This window comes from Myxocyprinus asiaticus, chromosome 17 (genome assembly GCF_019703515.2).
Source record: "Myxocyprinus asiaticus isolate MX2 ecotype Aquarium Trade chromosome 17, UBuf_Myxa_2, whole genome shotgun sequence".
NCBI lineage: Eukaryota > Metazoa > Chordata > Actinopteri > Cypriniformes > Catostomidae > Myxocyprinus > Myxocyprinus asiaticus.
In genome coordinates, this window is record NC_059360.1 from 27,313,218 (window position 1) to 27,331,033 (window position 17,816).

General features: G+C 39.8%; 1 protein-coding gene across 5 annotated transcripts in view; it reads right to left on the reverse strand.

Moving 5' to 3' along the window:
• The window catches only part of LOC127455105 (protein quaking-A-like), a 134,978-nt gene that overhangs the window by 35,488 nt on the left and 81,674 nt on the right, over nucleotides 1–17,816 (reverse strand). For all 5 annotated transcript variants that reach the window (XM_051722703.1, XM_051722699.1, XM_051722700.1 and 2 more), the window contains exon 4: nucleotides 4,440–4,583. In XM_051722703.1, the coding sequence (XP_051578663.1) occupies nucleotides 4,440–4,583 (144 nt within the window). The remainder of the gene's footprint in view (nucleotides 1–4,439; nucleotides 4,584–17,816) is intronic.

The window sequence follows — 17,816 nt, forward strand, 5'->3', positions numbered from 1 at the left end:
ACAGCAAGGAGTGAGCTTGCCTAATCTTGTTGGATAAAAATGCATAAAATTTACACACGGCTTGGATTTTCACAATCAGCACATATTAAAATGGAAATTAGCAAATGCAATTTCGGAGATAAGATTGCCGATTTGTTTTTAATCAATGCTGTGCTCAGTCACTGGTGGATTTAGTAAAAACAAGGCATTTCATATTTTTGGCAGTTCATAACACATTGCAAAAGCATCCTTGTAAAGTAACTAATTTGATGTCTAATGCAATAAAACTCAAACATTAAGTGTGGCTTAAGTGTCCAAATTCTTGGGACCACTATAATGTTTATTACAAGCAGCTCAAAACACAAATTAACCTCAAGGACAATCCACCACCAACCACTGTTGTACCAATCAAGCCACTGCTAAAACCTAATCACTGGTATAAAACTCCACAATTGTGTACATCTCCACCTCCTTCCTGCAGCAGGGTGCCAACAAGGTCATGGTCATTAAAAGTTAGATTCGCTTAGGCTAGAGCGAGCGATTCGTTCTCCAACCCCAACAGACACAATATGTCTTTACTAACCATCTCAAAAAGACATTCATCAGCCATCATATGCCTCCTGCACCCACTAATGGCACTTTTCCACTGCACGTTACGGTTCGACTCGACTCGCTTTTCTGAGCTTGCTTTTCCACTGCAGTTTAGTGCTGCCTCAACGTGGGTGGGATTATAGGCTGCTCGTCATAGTTGTGCCGCCTCTACTGCCGTGACATCATCTTAAACGCGACAAACATTACTGACCATAAACAATATAACGCCCGCTAGCTGTTAGCTACTAGCTCATTGTGCTGCATAAAGCAGTTGTTGCATGGTGATTTTACACAAGTGTAACAGTTAAATTGGCCTGGTTGTTTTAGAAGCAAGCTTTCCAGTAGCTGGTCAACTAAAAGTGAAGCTTTCAAGCAGAATATAGAGTTAACGTAACAAAACATACCATCCTCCATCGTAGACTCCAACAACGCCGAGTCCAGGGCACTCTCCCTCCCATTGCTTGCCGGTCTATTGCCATAGCGTCCATTTGGTCGAACCACTAACACTTTCTTCTGTTTGAACCACTCCGGCTGTTGTGGTCCTTGATGGGTTTTTTTACTTTTCCCAACACTGTTGGTAGGTCCTGAAAGACTTTTTCGTTTTGCTCGTTTCGTTTGTCGCTAACGAGAGGAACGTCTGCACCTTGTTTATTGACCACGGCGTGGTTTTGCGACAGCCATTTCTTTTTACAATTCGAAAGTCGCGTGAACAAATTATACTGTTATCGCTCTTGCTAACTTTAAAACTAGTGGGTTAATGTCCCGTGTCGCAAATCCAGTGACGCTAGTAGTGACGATTCACTCTGACCAATCAGTGATCTGCAGGGTTTTGACGTCACATTTAGTATCGGCTCAGCTCGCTTGGAACCTCGACCGGGGTGGTACTAAAAAAAGTACCAGGTACTAGGTACTATCCACAGTGGGAAACCCCCAAAAAGCGAGCAGAGTCGAGCTGTACCGTGCAGTGGAAAAGCCCCATAAGTGAACCTAGACTTAGAATTTGACTGATCATCTGGAGAAATGTCAAAATACAAACACAAATAAAACAGTTGAAAATTCATCTTGGTGACAATGGGCCATGTTGTAATGCTCTGAAACTTTGCTTGACACTACAAAAACGATTTGTAGATCTTAAGCCTGTTCACACCGCCAGTGACATCGTACAAGACAGCGACACCATCCAATTCATTTTCAATGAGAGCACAGCGACTTCCGGCGACATGAGTTGTCGCGACCGTTGGCGACAGATCATTCTGGGGAGCGACAAGACAAGAACATTTCAACTATGTAAATGAGGAGAGACATTTGCGAGTGGCTACAAATGAGAGTGAAGACAGAGACGCTTACGTCATCCGTCTCCAGCTTTTAAGAGCTCTCAGAGAGAGGCTGTCTGCTTTATAAACATCTGCGCTATTGATTTTTTACCTACCTTGAGAGGCATCTAACACATTACTGTGTGAATCTGTAATCCTGGCTCGGGTTCTGAAGAGTTGCCACAGCCGAACAATTCCTGCTTGCAGAGACCACATTGAAATTTTCAGCCTTGCTCAAGGAATCAGTTCTACACACAGCATTTGAATAATCGTTGGACTTGGAGAGAGTACGAGATTCTGGAGCAGGTTATATAAAACGTTCTCCCCTGCAGTATGTGCATTTTTAGAGGCAAAAGAACTGATTCCTTGTCAGATTAGTAAATCTTAGTTTTATCAGCAGTATCATCTGTAAACAGCATTTCAAATGCTACTATGGGCAGTTGTGCAGTCACCAATAACGTTAGGGCGGTGGCAGCAGTAGGAACGCCCACCAGTGACACAGATCTCAAAGTCTAGTGGCATGCCACCTGCAGTGTGAACAGGGCTTAAAGGCTAGGGTATACTTAGTTTTTCAGAATGGTGCTCCATTTCGGGAAAGGTCGACAACTCACCGTCAAATGCGCACTACGACTGCTTTTGCTCTAAACTCAATATGGCCAATTATTGTCTAACTTTTCTCCACTATCAAAAATGCCTCCATTCCTGCCTTAATTCTCTCCCTGTTTCTCACCTGCAACTACCTTCATTACCAGATCACCTTAAACTTGAATCTCTCTGTCGGCGTGTCTCCCTTCCTCTGTCTCTTGCTGGGAGTTGAAGAGTTCACAAGGCCTTTGAGCTGAATCTCTCAATCACCCTCATCTAACCCCAGCCTCAGAGACTGTGCACGCACTGGCGTATACACACCATTTATGCACTCTCTCCAAGTCTGACGATTATTCAAATGCTGTGTGTAGAACTGATTCCTTGAGCAAGGCTGAAAATTTCAGTTTGGTCTCTGCAAGCAGGAATTGTTCGGCTGTGGCAACTCTTCAGAACCCGAGCCAGGATTACAGATTCACACGGTAATGTGTTAGATGCCTCTCAAGGTAGGTAAAAATCAATAGCGCAGATGTTTATAAATCAGACAGCCTCTCTCTGAGAGCTCTTAAAAGCTCCAACCCTGCCATCAAATCATTTCCACAAAATGAAGAGAGCTGAGGGGGAACAGACTGTGACCACGCCTGTTTTATGATGTATTTAATGAGACAATTTCATGGCTCTAAATGAGGCAAAGATATCCTTCATTTAGAAGGATAGGCTGAGAGATGGACAGTTTGTCATTTAATCCAGTTTAGCTTGGCATGATAAAGGGCATTAGAGTCAATCTGCCACACACAGAACCAGCAGGAAAATGATGTTTGAGAAGAGCATTATCTGTATGGCAAAACTATCATTACACCGACTTAAGCCATTTCAATTAATGAAAGGATGAGATATAGATAAGTTACATCAGAGCTATTCACAAACTCTACCCTGGAAAAGTTGTTTTTTTAATAAAAGACTCCGTGTTGTGTAACACTAAATGAAACAAATGAGTAGAGCAAATAAAGGCCTCCTGAAAGCCTGAGCATTTGTGGTAAAGGAGGGATATCCACCGGAGCTGTGAGGATGACTTTGATCTCACGGGGACATAAGGTAGTAGCGAAAATTAGGAGAGCATGTAGCCATTTACTCATCTCCCAACCACACTGTTCAGAATGACTCACACACTCTCAGCCAGCCATGTGTTTGTTTTCTTTCTGACTACTGTGTTTGTGTGTGTGTGTAAGGTTTATGGCCTCCTCGCTCAAACAGAACAAGAGAGATACAAGCATAAGAGGAAAAATCCCCAAACAAGAGACAAAATGTGGGGTTTACTGAATCATTCTGGCCTAGAGAGAGACAGACAAACAAAGAAACAAGAGAAAGCCTGAGAGCAGCCAAATAATGCCAAGGACTCCATGTCCCGCTCTGAAATGAAGCGAGAGAGGCACATGGCTGGGCGGAACGGCTGGATTTGGCCAGGTTTCAGCGGGTCGAAGCCTCTCCACCAGGTCGCCTGATACGGAACAGATACTTGCAGCTGTCCAGCCATTCTGTTCACTGCAGGCAAACAGCCCAGAGCCAGAGACACTGACTTCACCACCCCAACCCCCTTCGGCAACCATCGGATGCCAGCAGGGAGCGAAGAACAGAAAGGAGGAATGGAGCGGAAATATGTGGGAAGCAGGTTGCAGAGCGCCATTTGTTCTCGGCTGGGAGCTTGAGATAAAAATATCAAATCCAACAGTAGACTGAGGCCAGAGGTCAGGGGTGGGATTAAAACCCAGCCCATATGCACAAAGGCACCCCTATGTGTCACACACAGAACAGGAAGCAGTAGAGAAGATTTCGGCAGATTCAACTGTTGCCTCAAATCAAAAGCTCAAGCCACGGGCAGGTCTGCAGAGAAGCTCTCTGAGGTCAAAACATTTGTAAAATATCCACAATTAACAGGCACATTTATTAAGTTTTAAGACGCATTTTGTAACTTACTGCGGGCACCAGTAGCTTCTTGACCTCTTCGACAGCTCTTCTCATCTTGATCTCGGCACGTGTTTGTGTGTCCTCCACTGTGATCAGCACATGCAGCTCTTCATTTAGGTGCTCCCAGTTTGGCTTGCCTCTGTTTTGCTCCTCCTGAGAAAGAGTGAATGAAAGAGGAAGATGTCAGTAATTGTGACAGGATTTTATACAGGACAAGTGTGAGAGAAAGTGACATTTTCATTCCGCAGGTGACAAGTTAAAGATGGCTGTTCTTTTAACAGCAGCTATTACCCCAGAGATCATTAACACTCTGGGAATTAAAGAATGTTTATGACAAGATTTACAATTAGACAGCTGTAGTGGTGGACAGATATGTTTTTTATAAGGCCAATGCGATACCTATAACTAGAGAGCAGTGTAGCCAATATACATTTATTATAACTTAATGATAGCAAATTTAATGACAGAAAGATTGCAGACTTTAAAAGGAATGTTCCAGTTTCAACACAAGTTAAACTCATTTGGCAGCATTTACGGCATGATGATTACCACAAGTGTTTTTCAACATATCCCTTCTTTATTAAAGCAGAAAACATGGCTACAGTGTGTACTTATAATAGCAGTGAAAGGGGCCAGTCCATCGACATTAATATATGCAGTGTTTTAAAAGTACAGACAATACATAAACATTATGCGTCAACATGATTTTTGTGTGATAAAATCAGCCATTTATTGGTGTCACAGTGTTTAGCAGATTATAGGATTTGCCAGCATTATGTTGTCATGACAACAAACTTGTTATATTCTATATACAGTGCATCCGGAAAGTATTCACCGCGCTTCACTTATTCCACATTTTGTTATGTTACAGCCTTATTCCAAAATGGATTAAATTCATTATTTTCCTCAATTCTACAAACAATACCCCATAATGACAATGTGAAAGAAGTTTTTGAAATCTTTGCAAATAAAAAAAAAAAAAAAAAAAAATAAAAAAAATCACATGTACATAAGTATTCACAGCCTTTGCTCAGTACTTTCTTGAAGCACCTTTGGCACCAATTACAGCCTCAAGTCTTTTTGAGTATGATGCTACAAGCTTGGCACACCTATTTTTGGGCAGTTTCTCCCATTCTTCTTTGCAGGACCTCTCAAGCTCCATCAGGTTGGATGGGGAGCGTCGGTGCACAGCCATTTTCAGATCTCTCCAGAGATGTTCAATCGGGTTCAAGTCTGGGCTCTGGCTGGGCCACTCAAGGACATTCACAGAATTGTCCCGGAGCCACTCCTTTGTTATCTTGGCTGTGTGCTTAGGGTCGTTGTCCTGTTGGAAGATGAACCTTCGCCCCAGCCTGAGGTCCAGAGCACTCTGGAGCAGGTTTTCATCAAGGATGTCTCTGTACATTGCTGCATTCATCTTTCCCTTGATCCTGACTAGTCTCCCAGTTCCTGCTGCTGAAAAACATGCCCACAGCATGATGCTGCCACCACCATGCTTCGCTGTAGGGATGGTATTGGCCAGGTGATGAGCGGTGCCTGGTTTCCTCCAGACATTCAGGCCAAAGAGTTCAATCTTTGTTTCTCATGGTCTGAGAGTCCTTCAGGTGCCTTTTGGCAAACTCCAGGTGGGCTGTCATGTGCCTTTTACAGAGGAGTGGCTTCCGTCTAGCCACTCTACCATACAGGCCTGATTGGTGGAGTGCTGCAGAGATGGTTGTCCTTCTGTAAGGTTCTCCTCTCTCCACAGAGAAATGCTGGAGCTCTGTCAGAGTGACCATCGGTTTCTTGGTCACCTCCCTGACTAAGGCCTTTCTCCCCCGATCGCTCAGTTTGGCCAGGTGGCCAGCTCTAGGAAGAGTCCTGGTGGTTCCAAACTTCTTCCATTTACGGATGATGGAGGCCACTGTGCTCATTGGGACCTTCAATGCTGCAGAAATATTTCTGTACCCTTCCCCAGATCAATACAATCCTGTCTCGAAGGTCTACAGACAATTTCTTGGACTTCATGGCTTGGTTTGTGCTCTGACATGCACTGTTAACTGTGGGACCTTATATAGACAGGTGTGTGCCTTTCCAAATCATGTCCAATCAACTGAATTTACCACTGGTGGACTCCAATCAAGTTGTAGAAACATCAAGGATGATCAGTGGAAACAGGATGCACCTGAGCTCAATTGTGAGTGTCATGGCAAAGGCTGTGAATACTTATGTACTGTGATTTTTTTCATTTTTTTATTTTTAATACATCTGCAAAGATTTCAAACAAACTTCTTTCACGTTGTCATTATGGTGTATTGTTTGTAGAATTTTGAGGAAAATAATGAATTTAATCCATTTTGGAATAAGGCTGAAACATAACAAAATGTGGAAAAAGTGAAGCACTGTGAATACTTTCCAGATGCACTGTAACTTTACAGATAAGGTTAGTAAGCAATTTCATCACATTTATCATAATGTTTACATCTTTTGGCTATACTTGTTGAAACTGTACATTTATCCACTGGCCACATTCACTTCCACTGTAAGTGCCTTACTGTGTAACCACACCATCTGCTTGAGGGATGAGTCAAAATAATTTTTGTGGAAAACATTATGCCACAAATGCTGTTGATTGAGCTAAAATTGTACTGAATCAGGAACATTCCTTTTAATAAACATTTTACACAATATAATAAAAATTCCCTTAAAATGTTTGAAAAAAACAAAAACAAAAAACAAAGCTTTCAGTAAATTTGGGATTTGACACTAGGCAGAATGAAGATGATTCTGGTAACTAGCCATCCTACCACTAGTTTTAGACATGATCAGATCTTTAAAACATACCACAGATTTGGTTGGGTTCTTGGTAACAAAGCCTAAATAAAGACAACCAAAAGACGTGCATGACATCCAAATCCCACCACAAAAATGGACATATAAAAGTTCAAATGTATATCATGCTAATTGTTAGGCTACTGTTTATTGTCTCAGCACAAGTCCAATGCAGTCTTAATGCATTTTTCCCAAAGTGGAGTCCAAAAATATTAAAATTTTAAACAGAGTGGGCGAGAAAATGAGGTTCTTTGAGCAGAATTCTCAAGGTGACCATGTAAAATGGTCTGCAGTTGAAGTGCATGACCGTTTCATTGGCCTGGGTCTCAAAAAGAAAGCCATTATGCTACAGTGGAGCCATCTGAACCGTCAGAGGTGCTAAAAAAAAAATAAATAAAATAAAATTAAAAAAAAAGGCTTTTTGCTCGAGGGTGGGCCATTTTCAAAGCCAACAATTACCCACCAAAGCTTTCAACACCTCTCAGCAGCCTGAGAGTCCATCCTGCTCTGCATTCATGAAGCACTATAAAACGGCTGGATGAAAGGCAAAAAATATTCACCAGCCCTCATTGTGCAAAAAAAAGTTAATCGCCAACAACTGACGAAAAATCAAATGGCTAACATTGAAGAAACACTTTTGAACCTGCTGAAAAAGATACGATCTTTAGAGGATTACTGAGGAAAATGCATACAGAAATTTGAGAGAGCAATCTCTTTTGCAAGAAATACTGGCTGATCAATTTACCTTTACAGGGTGAACTAGGGTAACTATCCCTTGAAATAATAGCCAAAAATCTCAATCTCATTCAAGTCCCAATGCCTGAAGTTATACAAAGACCACATGTTCTGCACCAGGTATTCGACAATAAAAAACACTACTCGAATAATCAGATAAATTTTCCTTTGAGCATTTGCCTGCCATAAGAAATGCTGAATACTATTCTCTCCATCTGAGTCTCTCCCCAAATATCGCTGTGGATTTGTCATCTAGGTGTTGAATGAGAGGATTTAAGATGGTCTTTAGTGTGTGTGCTTTTAAAGCCATGTGTGGCAATACTTGTAATATTTTGTTTATGACTGAATTCTACTCTGTAGGCATACAGTTCTTGTCAAGAGTCATAGATACCAGCAGACAAGGATCTGCTTTTTATGGTGAAAAGAAAATGAAGCAGTACGAGAAACTCGGAAGATTCTTAGACCAGTATGTTTGTGCTGTAAGTGCGTTAAATCTCTGAACACGGGCAGAGCGTATTTTATGAAGACCATTTTCACCACTTGTTTTTCTGAATAATAATGTGAAATTATAAAAATGTGATAGCCTTATGTAGACACAAAAATCATATATGTGCATTAACCCAATGCTGTCAGTATTGGTTCTATGTCAGCTACGGATGAGTGCAAACATTTTTTTTTTACTGTTTTTTTTATTTATTTTTTTTAATTATTATTATTATTATATTTGTTTTCCCCATGTTTATTAATGCATATTGTTAATTTAATTTTTTTCACCCAAAAGCATAGTTAAAGTTAGCTTATGTTGAAAGTAACCGTTCTTGGTAACGTTCCAGTAAAACAAAATATAAATTGTATGTACATATACTTTTTATCATCACATACATTTTAATTTATGAGTAAATGGAGTTATGGATTTTTTGTGGGTAAGATTACTTGACTACAAAATTACTACAAAATGCCCAACCCTAATTTCAGCACAAGTAGTTTAAGACCACTTGACCTGACTTTTCTTGTTCTACATGAGGCTATTACATGTTAATCATTTTACATAATTCAGAAAGTGTTGAAAGTTGGCTTTTTAGACAATGCACAACATGCCTGTGTTCAGATATTTAATGCACATACCAATCTTATAAGCTTCCAAGTTTCTCGTACCACTTCGCTTTTTCCACCATAAGCGCAAATCCTCGTCTGTTGGCATGCATGACTTTAACAAAAACCGAATACCGATATAGTACAATAAGAATCAAAATATTGCAAGTATTGCCACAATTGGCTTTGCTTGAAAGCACACAAAAGACGTCATCATGTCTCCTCTCATCCAAAACCTGTGTAACACACATCCACAGTGCCCCCAGTGGACTCAATTGCAACTGCGAAATTAGGCGAGAAATCCAGAGGGAAAGTACAGGATAATTCAGTGTTTCCCACTGCAGGCAAATGCTCAAAGGAAATACAATTTGCGATATTCGAGTAGTGTTTTAAATAGTCGACTAGCTGGTGCAGAACGAGTACTTGATTAGTAGATTACTCGTGCACATCTCTAATGGAAACACAGGACAGAATTTGATTGAAAACCAATTTGTATCTGCTCAAGGTGCCAATTTGATTTACCTTTTAAAACTGAAACCCTCTGAAATAGTGTCATTTGTCTGTTAAGCTGATAATGATTCTAACCAATTATGGCTTGCTTTGGCACAAAGGACTCTTAAAAGCAAAAAAAAAAAAAAAAAAAAAAAAGAGCTGTTTACTCTCAATGTGAAAAAAAAAAAAAAAAAAAACACATGCTGCGCCATCCATGTAAGAACTGAGACCTTCAGGCCAGAGCAAAGGCAGGGACTGTAAACACACACATGCTCCCTCCCCTGTCCATCAGGAGAAAGGTCTTTCCATGTCCTCTGAGGGTGGGTCGGGGGTGGGTAGCGGCAGGGCAGGGAGAATGTCCCGAAAGCCTCTGAAGAGGGCAAAGATTCCGTTTACTGATACACGAAACCAGAGCCCAGGCGACATGCATGTGATGAGACACGTGATGACAGTTCTATAAAGAACAAAAAGAGCATGCAAGAGTGAGAACCCAAAAAGAGCCCATCAAATGTAAGTGGGTTTGTGCACCATTGGCATGTGAAGTCTGTCCATGGTCTAAACCATCAAGTAGACCTATTATCTATTTTACATTTAGTAAACTCTTAAGATTAATTTAAACATACTGAATGTTAAGGTCGATTTTAGTCAGACTAAAATAATAAATGATTTTTTGTTTGTTTGTTTGTTTACATCATGTAAATGCTTTAGTCTGACTGAAACTGCACCAGTTCGATTTTCAGAACTAGTTGGACTAACAGACCTATAAAATGTGACTGTAAAATTGGCTTCATCCAGCATGTTTACACGTTAATAAGACCACAATGGGCCTTGGTGTTTATGCTCCAAAAGACAGAGGTGATGTGCAGCATGTATTTAACACGTCCTAAAGCCCAAAGTATACCTCAGTTTTCAGCATGCCACTATGTCTCCCACACAGTGCGAAACTGTCACAGTTTTGCCCAGTTTTTCCTAGACAGTCCACGTCTGTGCGTCGACTGCAAATACGCCTGGCATTGACTAATGAAGAGTATCACAAAGCAGTCGTAGTGTGAATGCGGCAAACGTGCCCCTATGGGCTAGCAGTCAAAAGAGTATACCTTGAAAGGTTGATTGCTGGATCACGCGTGAGACGTAAATGGCACACGGAAAGCGAAGTATAACCTAGTCTTCAGCTGACGTCGTTTCCTCAAATATTTGATTATGCATTCTCATGCATACTTAGATGAAGACTGTTACTTGACTATTCAAAAATCAGCTGTGGCTTGATTTTTGCATGTGTACTTGCATGTGTAAACATTCTGCATGTATGTGCATCAAACGTAAACAAATGAGCCTTCATGTCAAAGCTACTGTCTCTACTACCTGAAGAAAAGTCACTACTTTGATTCCACTGCAGGAGCGCTGGCAGTCAACCTGGCTGGAAATAATCCCACCAGCCTATAAATACTGTTCATATCAACCAGAGTGGACTGAACCCAGGCTGCAGTCCTTAACAGCTGCCCCGGGTGTAGTTGACAGGCACCTGTTTCTCAGGAATGGAAAACTTTACTGGAAAAATACTCCAACTACCAACCCAGGCAGGAGAGCATAACGAGGCACTCAAAAAAAAAAAAAAAAAAAAAAAAAATTCAGAGAAGCTCTACTAAACAGACACAAGGAAAGAAACTATGTATTGCAAATTCACTGACCACTTCAACAAAATTCGGACACTGGCATTAAGTTCACATTAATATTCTTGCATGGAGCTCTTGGAGAAATCTTGAACAAACTACACTGCAAGCAAAAGCCAGGACAAGCAGCTCATTATACAATACTTGCTAAGCCAAGCCATAGACTTTATAAAACGAGACAGGTCATGAATGGGTGAAATTGTCACGCTTAATATGGCAGCTTTACAAAAGGAAGTCCAGCCTTACAATTAAAAGAGCCAATGACCTTTTCAATAGAGACTGTCAGTTTTCATCATGAATAAGCATGTGCATTAGCTGGACCAACCTGAAAAACAAGAGGATTTATGAACATGGCCTCTGAATGCCCTGAACTAGACTTAAAAGTACTTTAGCTAGGCCTTAAATGGTAAGTTAATTAACATTTGAAAATTGTCATCATTTAAGGGACGCAAACTCATGAGGTGAAAAAGGAGAGAGAAAATAAATAAAAAATAAACAAATAAATAAAAATCACAGCATGTGTTCCAGATGTATATTTTCAGATGATTTGTTTGTTGTATTTACTGCCTTTGTTGTAGTTAGTTTTTTTTTGTTTTTGTTTGTTTGTTTAAGCTTAAACCACTTTTAAGTGGTTTTAATGACAAAAATAAAGAATTTAACCAAACAATTTGGGCAAATTAGCTTCAGAAAAGCTGACTTTAACTGAAAGGCGAGTTGTTTAAAACCCTGTCATTTATTAACCATAATGTAATTCCAAACACATTTTACTTTCTCTTCTGTGGAACACAGAATGAGAGATTTAACAGAATTTTCACATAGCCATTTTCCATGCAACCAAAAGCATAGTGTCTAGGTGATGTAAAGCTCTTTATGTCTTCTCTAGCCACACAATATCTATATATGAGGAACAGGACAAATATTAAAGAAATAGTTCACTGTGGTGAGCAGGGCAGAGCGGCGTCTGGGCAGAGTGAGGCTGGGAAGATAAGTGGCGAATGACTTCCACCTGCGCGCCACACCGGCCTCATGTTCCAGTGAGGGGAGGCTGGAGTATTTAAGGAGAAGAGACAGTGGCAGACGGGAGAGAGATGCACGAAGCTTGTCCGCGTTCTTATGTGTGTTTTATGATTTGACGTAGCTGTATATATATATATATATATATATATATATATATATATATATATATATATATCACACACACACACACACACACACACATACATACACTCAGCAAAAAAAAGAAACTTCCCTTTTTCAGGACACTGTATTTTAAAGATAATTTTGTAAAAATACAAATAACTTTACAGATCTTTATTGTAAAGGGTTTAAACAATGTTTTCCATGCTTGTTCAATGAACCATAAACAATTAATGAACATGCACGTGTGGAACGGTCGTTAAGACACTAACAGCTTACAGACAGTAGGCAATTAAGGTCACAGTTAGGACAAACTTAGGACACTAAAGACATATCTACACCAAAAGAAAGATGCCCAGCGTCCCTGATCATCTGCGTGAAAGTGCCTTAAGCATGCTGCATGGAGGCATGAGGACTGCGGATGTGGCCAGGGCAATAAATTACAATGCCTGTACTGTGAGATGCCTAAGAAAGCGCTACAGGGAGACAGGAAGGACAGTCAAACCTAAAAAATATTTTTTTAACTAAGCTAACACCAATGCTTTGAAAGAAACAACCAAAGCTGTAAAGACCAGTAGCTCTTAACGAAAGCTTGACCTGAACTTCTAAATGCTCTAAATGCCACACACACTTAAGTGATATTTTCCATTATATGCTGCATGTATGTGTGTGTGCATAAGAAAGGGAACTCAATTTGAGCAAGAAACAAGTAGAAAGGGACAGAATAAAAGCCTGTTGTATCACTGTCCTGGAGAGGTTCTGTGATGCTCTGGTGAGGGTGGCAGTCTGTTACATTTGATCTGTGCTGTGGTTTCTGAGAGCCCTCAATTTGAACAGTGTTTGATCAGAGGAAGAGGCTACACAGTGGGACAGGTTATTATCCAGAGTTTGTCTGTCCTGTCCTCTCCTATTACATCTGCTTGATATCAGCTTCACTACGCACACACACAAAGTACGAGGACATAGTGTCTCTTAAGGGTGTGTGAACTTGTGTGTATGCAATTCCTGAGAGGGTTACTGGGGTTAAATCACCTTTGGGGAGCTGCTAAATAAAGTGTCTGTCTGTTTTAAGGCTAATGAAGTGTTTTCTCTGGAGACGAGTCTTCTAGTGATCCATGGCTTTACCTAACAGAGCAAGCACTAAATAACACACTACTAACACAACTCCACAGGCAACCACAAGATAAACCACATAATCACTCCTGCACACTCTAAACTACCATATCCCATCTTCACAAATAACCTTACTAAACCTTGTTTTGATAAAATAGACTCCCACTCCACTCTTCCCTGAATAAAATTCCCTCCTTTCTCTTTCTTTCTATTTTTTTTGTCTCCATCACTCTCTCGGTCCCCAGAGGTAGGGGCAAACTAAATTATTGAGAGCATAAAAACGGCTCTGCTAATGGATGCTAAATAAACAACCCCCTCAGCCTGGGCCTGTCCAACTCTGCATAACTGTCTTCAGTCTCTTTAGAATGGTCAAACTATGCTCATAACTGTGTGCATGTCGCTCTCCACAACCTCAGTCTCATTTTCAGCTGAAACTTAGACCACAACAGACTGCCCACACCCATCACACACCGCAGATGACCCAACACAGTCACCCTACACTCTCAAACTTATTTGTATATATCTTAATATTTTGCAATCTGTCAAATATATTAATCTATATTTATAATTTTCAACTTAATCAATAGTTTTATATTTTTCAATTACATCATGTGCAATGCTTCATGGGATTGTAATTCATTCCCTCAAAGACATTAAAAATTTAAAAGTATAAAATCTTTTCTCTCTCTCTCTCTCATATATATATATATATATATACACACAGTTGTGCTCAAAAGTTTGCATAACCTGACAGAAATTGTTAAATTTTGGCACTGATTTTGAAAATATGACTGATCATGCAAAAAACTGTTATATTTAAGGATAGTGATCATAGGAAGCCATTTATTATCACAAATTTGTTTGGCTCCTTTTTAAATCAGAATGATAACAGAAATCACCCAAATGGCCCGGATCAAAAGTTTACATACCCTTGAATGTTTGGCCTTTTTACAGACACACAAGATGACACACACAGGTTTAAAATGGCAATTAAAGGTAAATTTCCCACACCTGTGGCTTTTTAAATTGCAATTAGTGTTTGTGTATAAATAGTCAATGAGTTTGTTAGCGCTCACGTGGATGCACTGAGCAGGCTAGATACTGAGTCATGGGGAGCAGAAAAGAACTGTTAAAAGACCTGCGTAACAAGGTAATGGAACTTTATAAAGATAGAAAAGGATATAAAAAGATATCCAAAGCCATGAAAATGCCAGTCAGTACTGTTCAATCACTTAAGAAATGGAAAATTCAGGGATCTCTTGATACCAAACCAAGGTCAGATAGACCAAGAAAGATTTCAGCCACAACTGCCAGAATAATTGTTCAGGATGCAAAACCCACAGGTAACCTCAGGAGAAATACAGGCTGCTCTGGAAAAAGACAGTGTGGTTGTTTCAAGGAGCACAATACGACGATACTTGAACAAAAATGAGCTGCATGGTCAAGTTGACAGAAAGAAGCCTTTACTGCGCCAATGCCACAAAAAAGCCCGGTTACAATATGCCCGACAACACCTTAATATGCTTCACAGCTTCTGGCACACTGTAATTTGGAGTGACGAGACCAAAATAGAGCTTTATGGTTACAACCATAAGCGCTATGTTTGGAGAGGGGTCAACAAGGCCTATAGTGAAAAGAATACCATCTCCACTGTGAAGCATGGTGGTGGCTCACTGATGTTTTGGGGGTGTGTGAGCTCTAAAGAAACGGGGAATCTTGTGAAAATTGATGGCAAGATGAATGCAGCATGTTATCAGAAATTCTGGCAGACAATTTGCATTCTTCTGCACGAAAGCTGCGCATGGGACGCTCTTGGACTTTCCAGCATGACAATGACCCTAAGCACAAGGCCAAGTTGACCCTCCAGTGGTTACAGCAGAAAAAGGTGAAGGTTCTGGAGTGGCCATCACAGTTCCTGACCTTAATATCATCGAGCCACTCTGGGGAGATCTCAAACATGCGGTTCATGCAAGACAACCAAAGACTTTGCATGACCTGGAGGCATTTTGCCAAGACAAATGGGCAGCTATACCAACTGCAAGAATTTGGGGCCTCATAGACAACTATTACAAAAGACTGCATGATGTCATTGATGCTAAAGGGGGCAATACACAGTACTAAGAACTAAGGGTATGCAGACTTTTGAACAGGGGTCATTTCATTTTTTTCATTGTTGACATGTTTTGTTTTATGATTGTACCATTCTGTTATAACCTACAGTTGAATATGAATCCCATAAGAAATAAAAGAAATGTGTTTTGCCTGCTCACTCATGTTTTCTTTAAAAATGGTACATATATTACCAATTCTCCAAGGGTATGCAAATTTTTGAGCACAACTGTATATACACACAAACACACACACACACACACACACACACACACACACACACACACACACACACACACACACAACCAGTCAAAAGTTCTGAAACACTTATTCTTTATTATTTTTTCTTTTTTTTTTCTTCACATTTTAGAATAACAGTAAAGTAATTAAAACTATGGAATAACAAATGGAACTATGGGAATTATGTTGTGACTAAACAAAATTCAAAATAAATCAAAACTTTATTATATTTTAGCATCTTCAAAGTAGTCACCTTTGCCTAAAATTTTCAGAAATGCACTCTTGACATTTTCTCAACCAACCTCTTGAGGTATCACCCTGGGATGCTTTTTAAACAGTATTGAAGGAGTTCTCATCTATAAGCTGGGCACTTACTGGCTGCCTTTATTATTTGGTCCAAGTCATCAATTTAAAAAAAAAAAATGTTTAATTAAATTTTAGATTTATAATGAAATTAATTAATATGGTGGCACAATTGTATTTTTGTCTACAAAACTAATTTCAAACATTTAAACATACACCTTCAGATCAAAAGATTTTTAAGATCATGGGAAACATTTTGGTCAAGTGTTTCAAAACTTTTGACCGGTAGTGAGTGAGTGAGAGTATATATCTCTACACACACACACACACGCATTAGTTCCAGCCCTTGAATCTGATTGGACGAGATGCTCCATGAGTACTGATGGTCTCACACCACCAGCACTTGGACACTTCACTGTGTGAATCACTCCGCTTGTGTTCGTGACATTCTAAACTAAAGTGTAAGAGCAGTGCAGATGTGTTAAGAGCTATCTGTCTCTTTACATTTAATATTGTGACATTACATATTTTAGCCAGCAGGTGGTGGCAAAAGACCATTTTTGTGTGTAATATGAGGCAGTTGGTGACGTGTGGTCAGCGTCAGTCAGTATTTACATTCAACAGCACTCCGTGATCGCTCGTATTACTACTACACTACTAAAGCTAGGAAATAGCTTTAAATTAACAACTTCAGCATTAAGGCTCATCACAGCTGAGAGACACAACATACCTATTAATTACACAAACTCAAGGCGCTTCTTACTGGAGTTTCCACATTGGAGAGGACATACTGTTCAAAATGGCAGAGATTGTGGTTTCTATAGTTAATGACGCTTGCGCACCAGCTACTGCGAAATATGTAAAAATGTGTTATAACCATACTCAGTTTTTCCTAACTTTTTTTACAATTTACTTGTTCATTGAACTGTTGTATATAAGCTAGGGATGTGCGAGACTAGTCGACTAAACGGTTCTGATGCTGCTAGTCAGCACTGGAATTACTAGTCGGTTAATATTTCCCCCCATTAAACTGATGATCATTTTTACACATTTACGTTTGGCTTTATATATTATATATATATATATCCTTTTTTTTTTTTTTTTTTTTTTTTTTTTTTACAGAGGCTGCACTTAAATTACTGTCATATTAATGTACATATTTTAAATAGAATTAATAATACAAATATTATTTAAAAAAAGAGGATATCTGGAGCAGATACAGTTTCATTCGCAGATCCCTGTCCAAGCACCAGTTCAAGCACCATTCAGTGAAAAAAGGGGTAAAACAGAGTCATTTAGGAGTTAGCCTCCTCTGACAAGTATGTGTTTTACATTCAGCAGGGCAAATAAAAGACAACCATTATAGAAATGCTATACAAAGGATGAAAGTCTGTAGAGATCAACTCTTTTAAGGATTAAATCAATTTCTAAATCATGCCCCCGAGTTCACACATGTGGCTTATCCAGAGGAAAGCACTGCTGGGGATCAGGTGCATGTGTGTAGTAATGCTAATTCACAGTGATGGGGATTTCCAGATAATACAGCTCCACTGGGATGGGTACAGATGAACAAGAGACAGAAAAAACTGGACTCAACCAGACAAATGTTGCTGATTCTTTGTAACAAAGTCTCCATGGGTCGTTCAAGACTTCAGAATTAAATCTGCTCAGTTGCTTACTACAG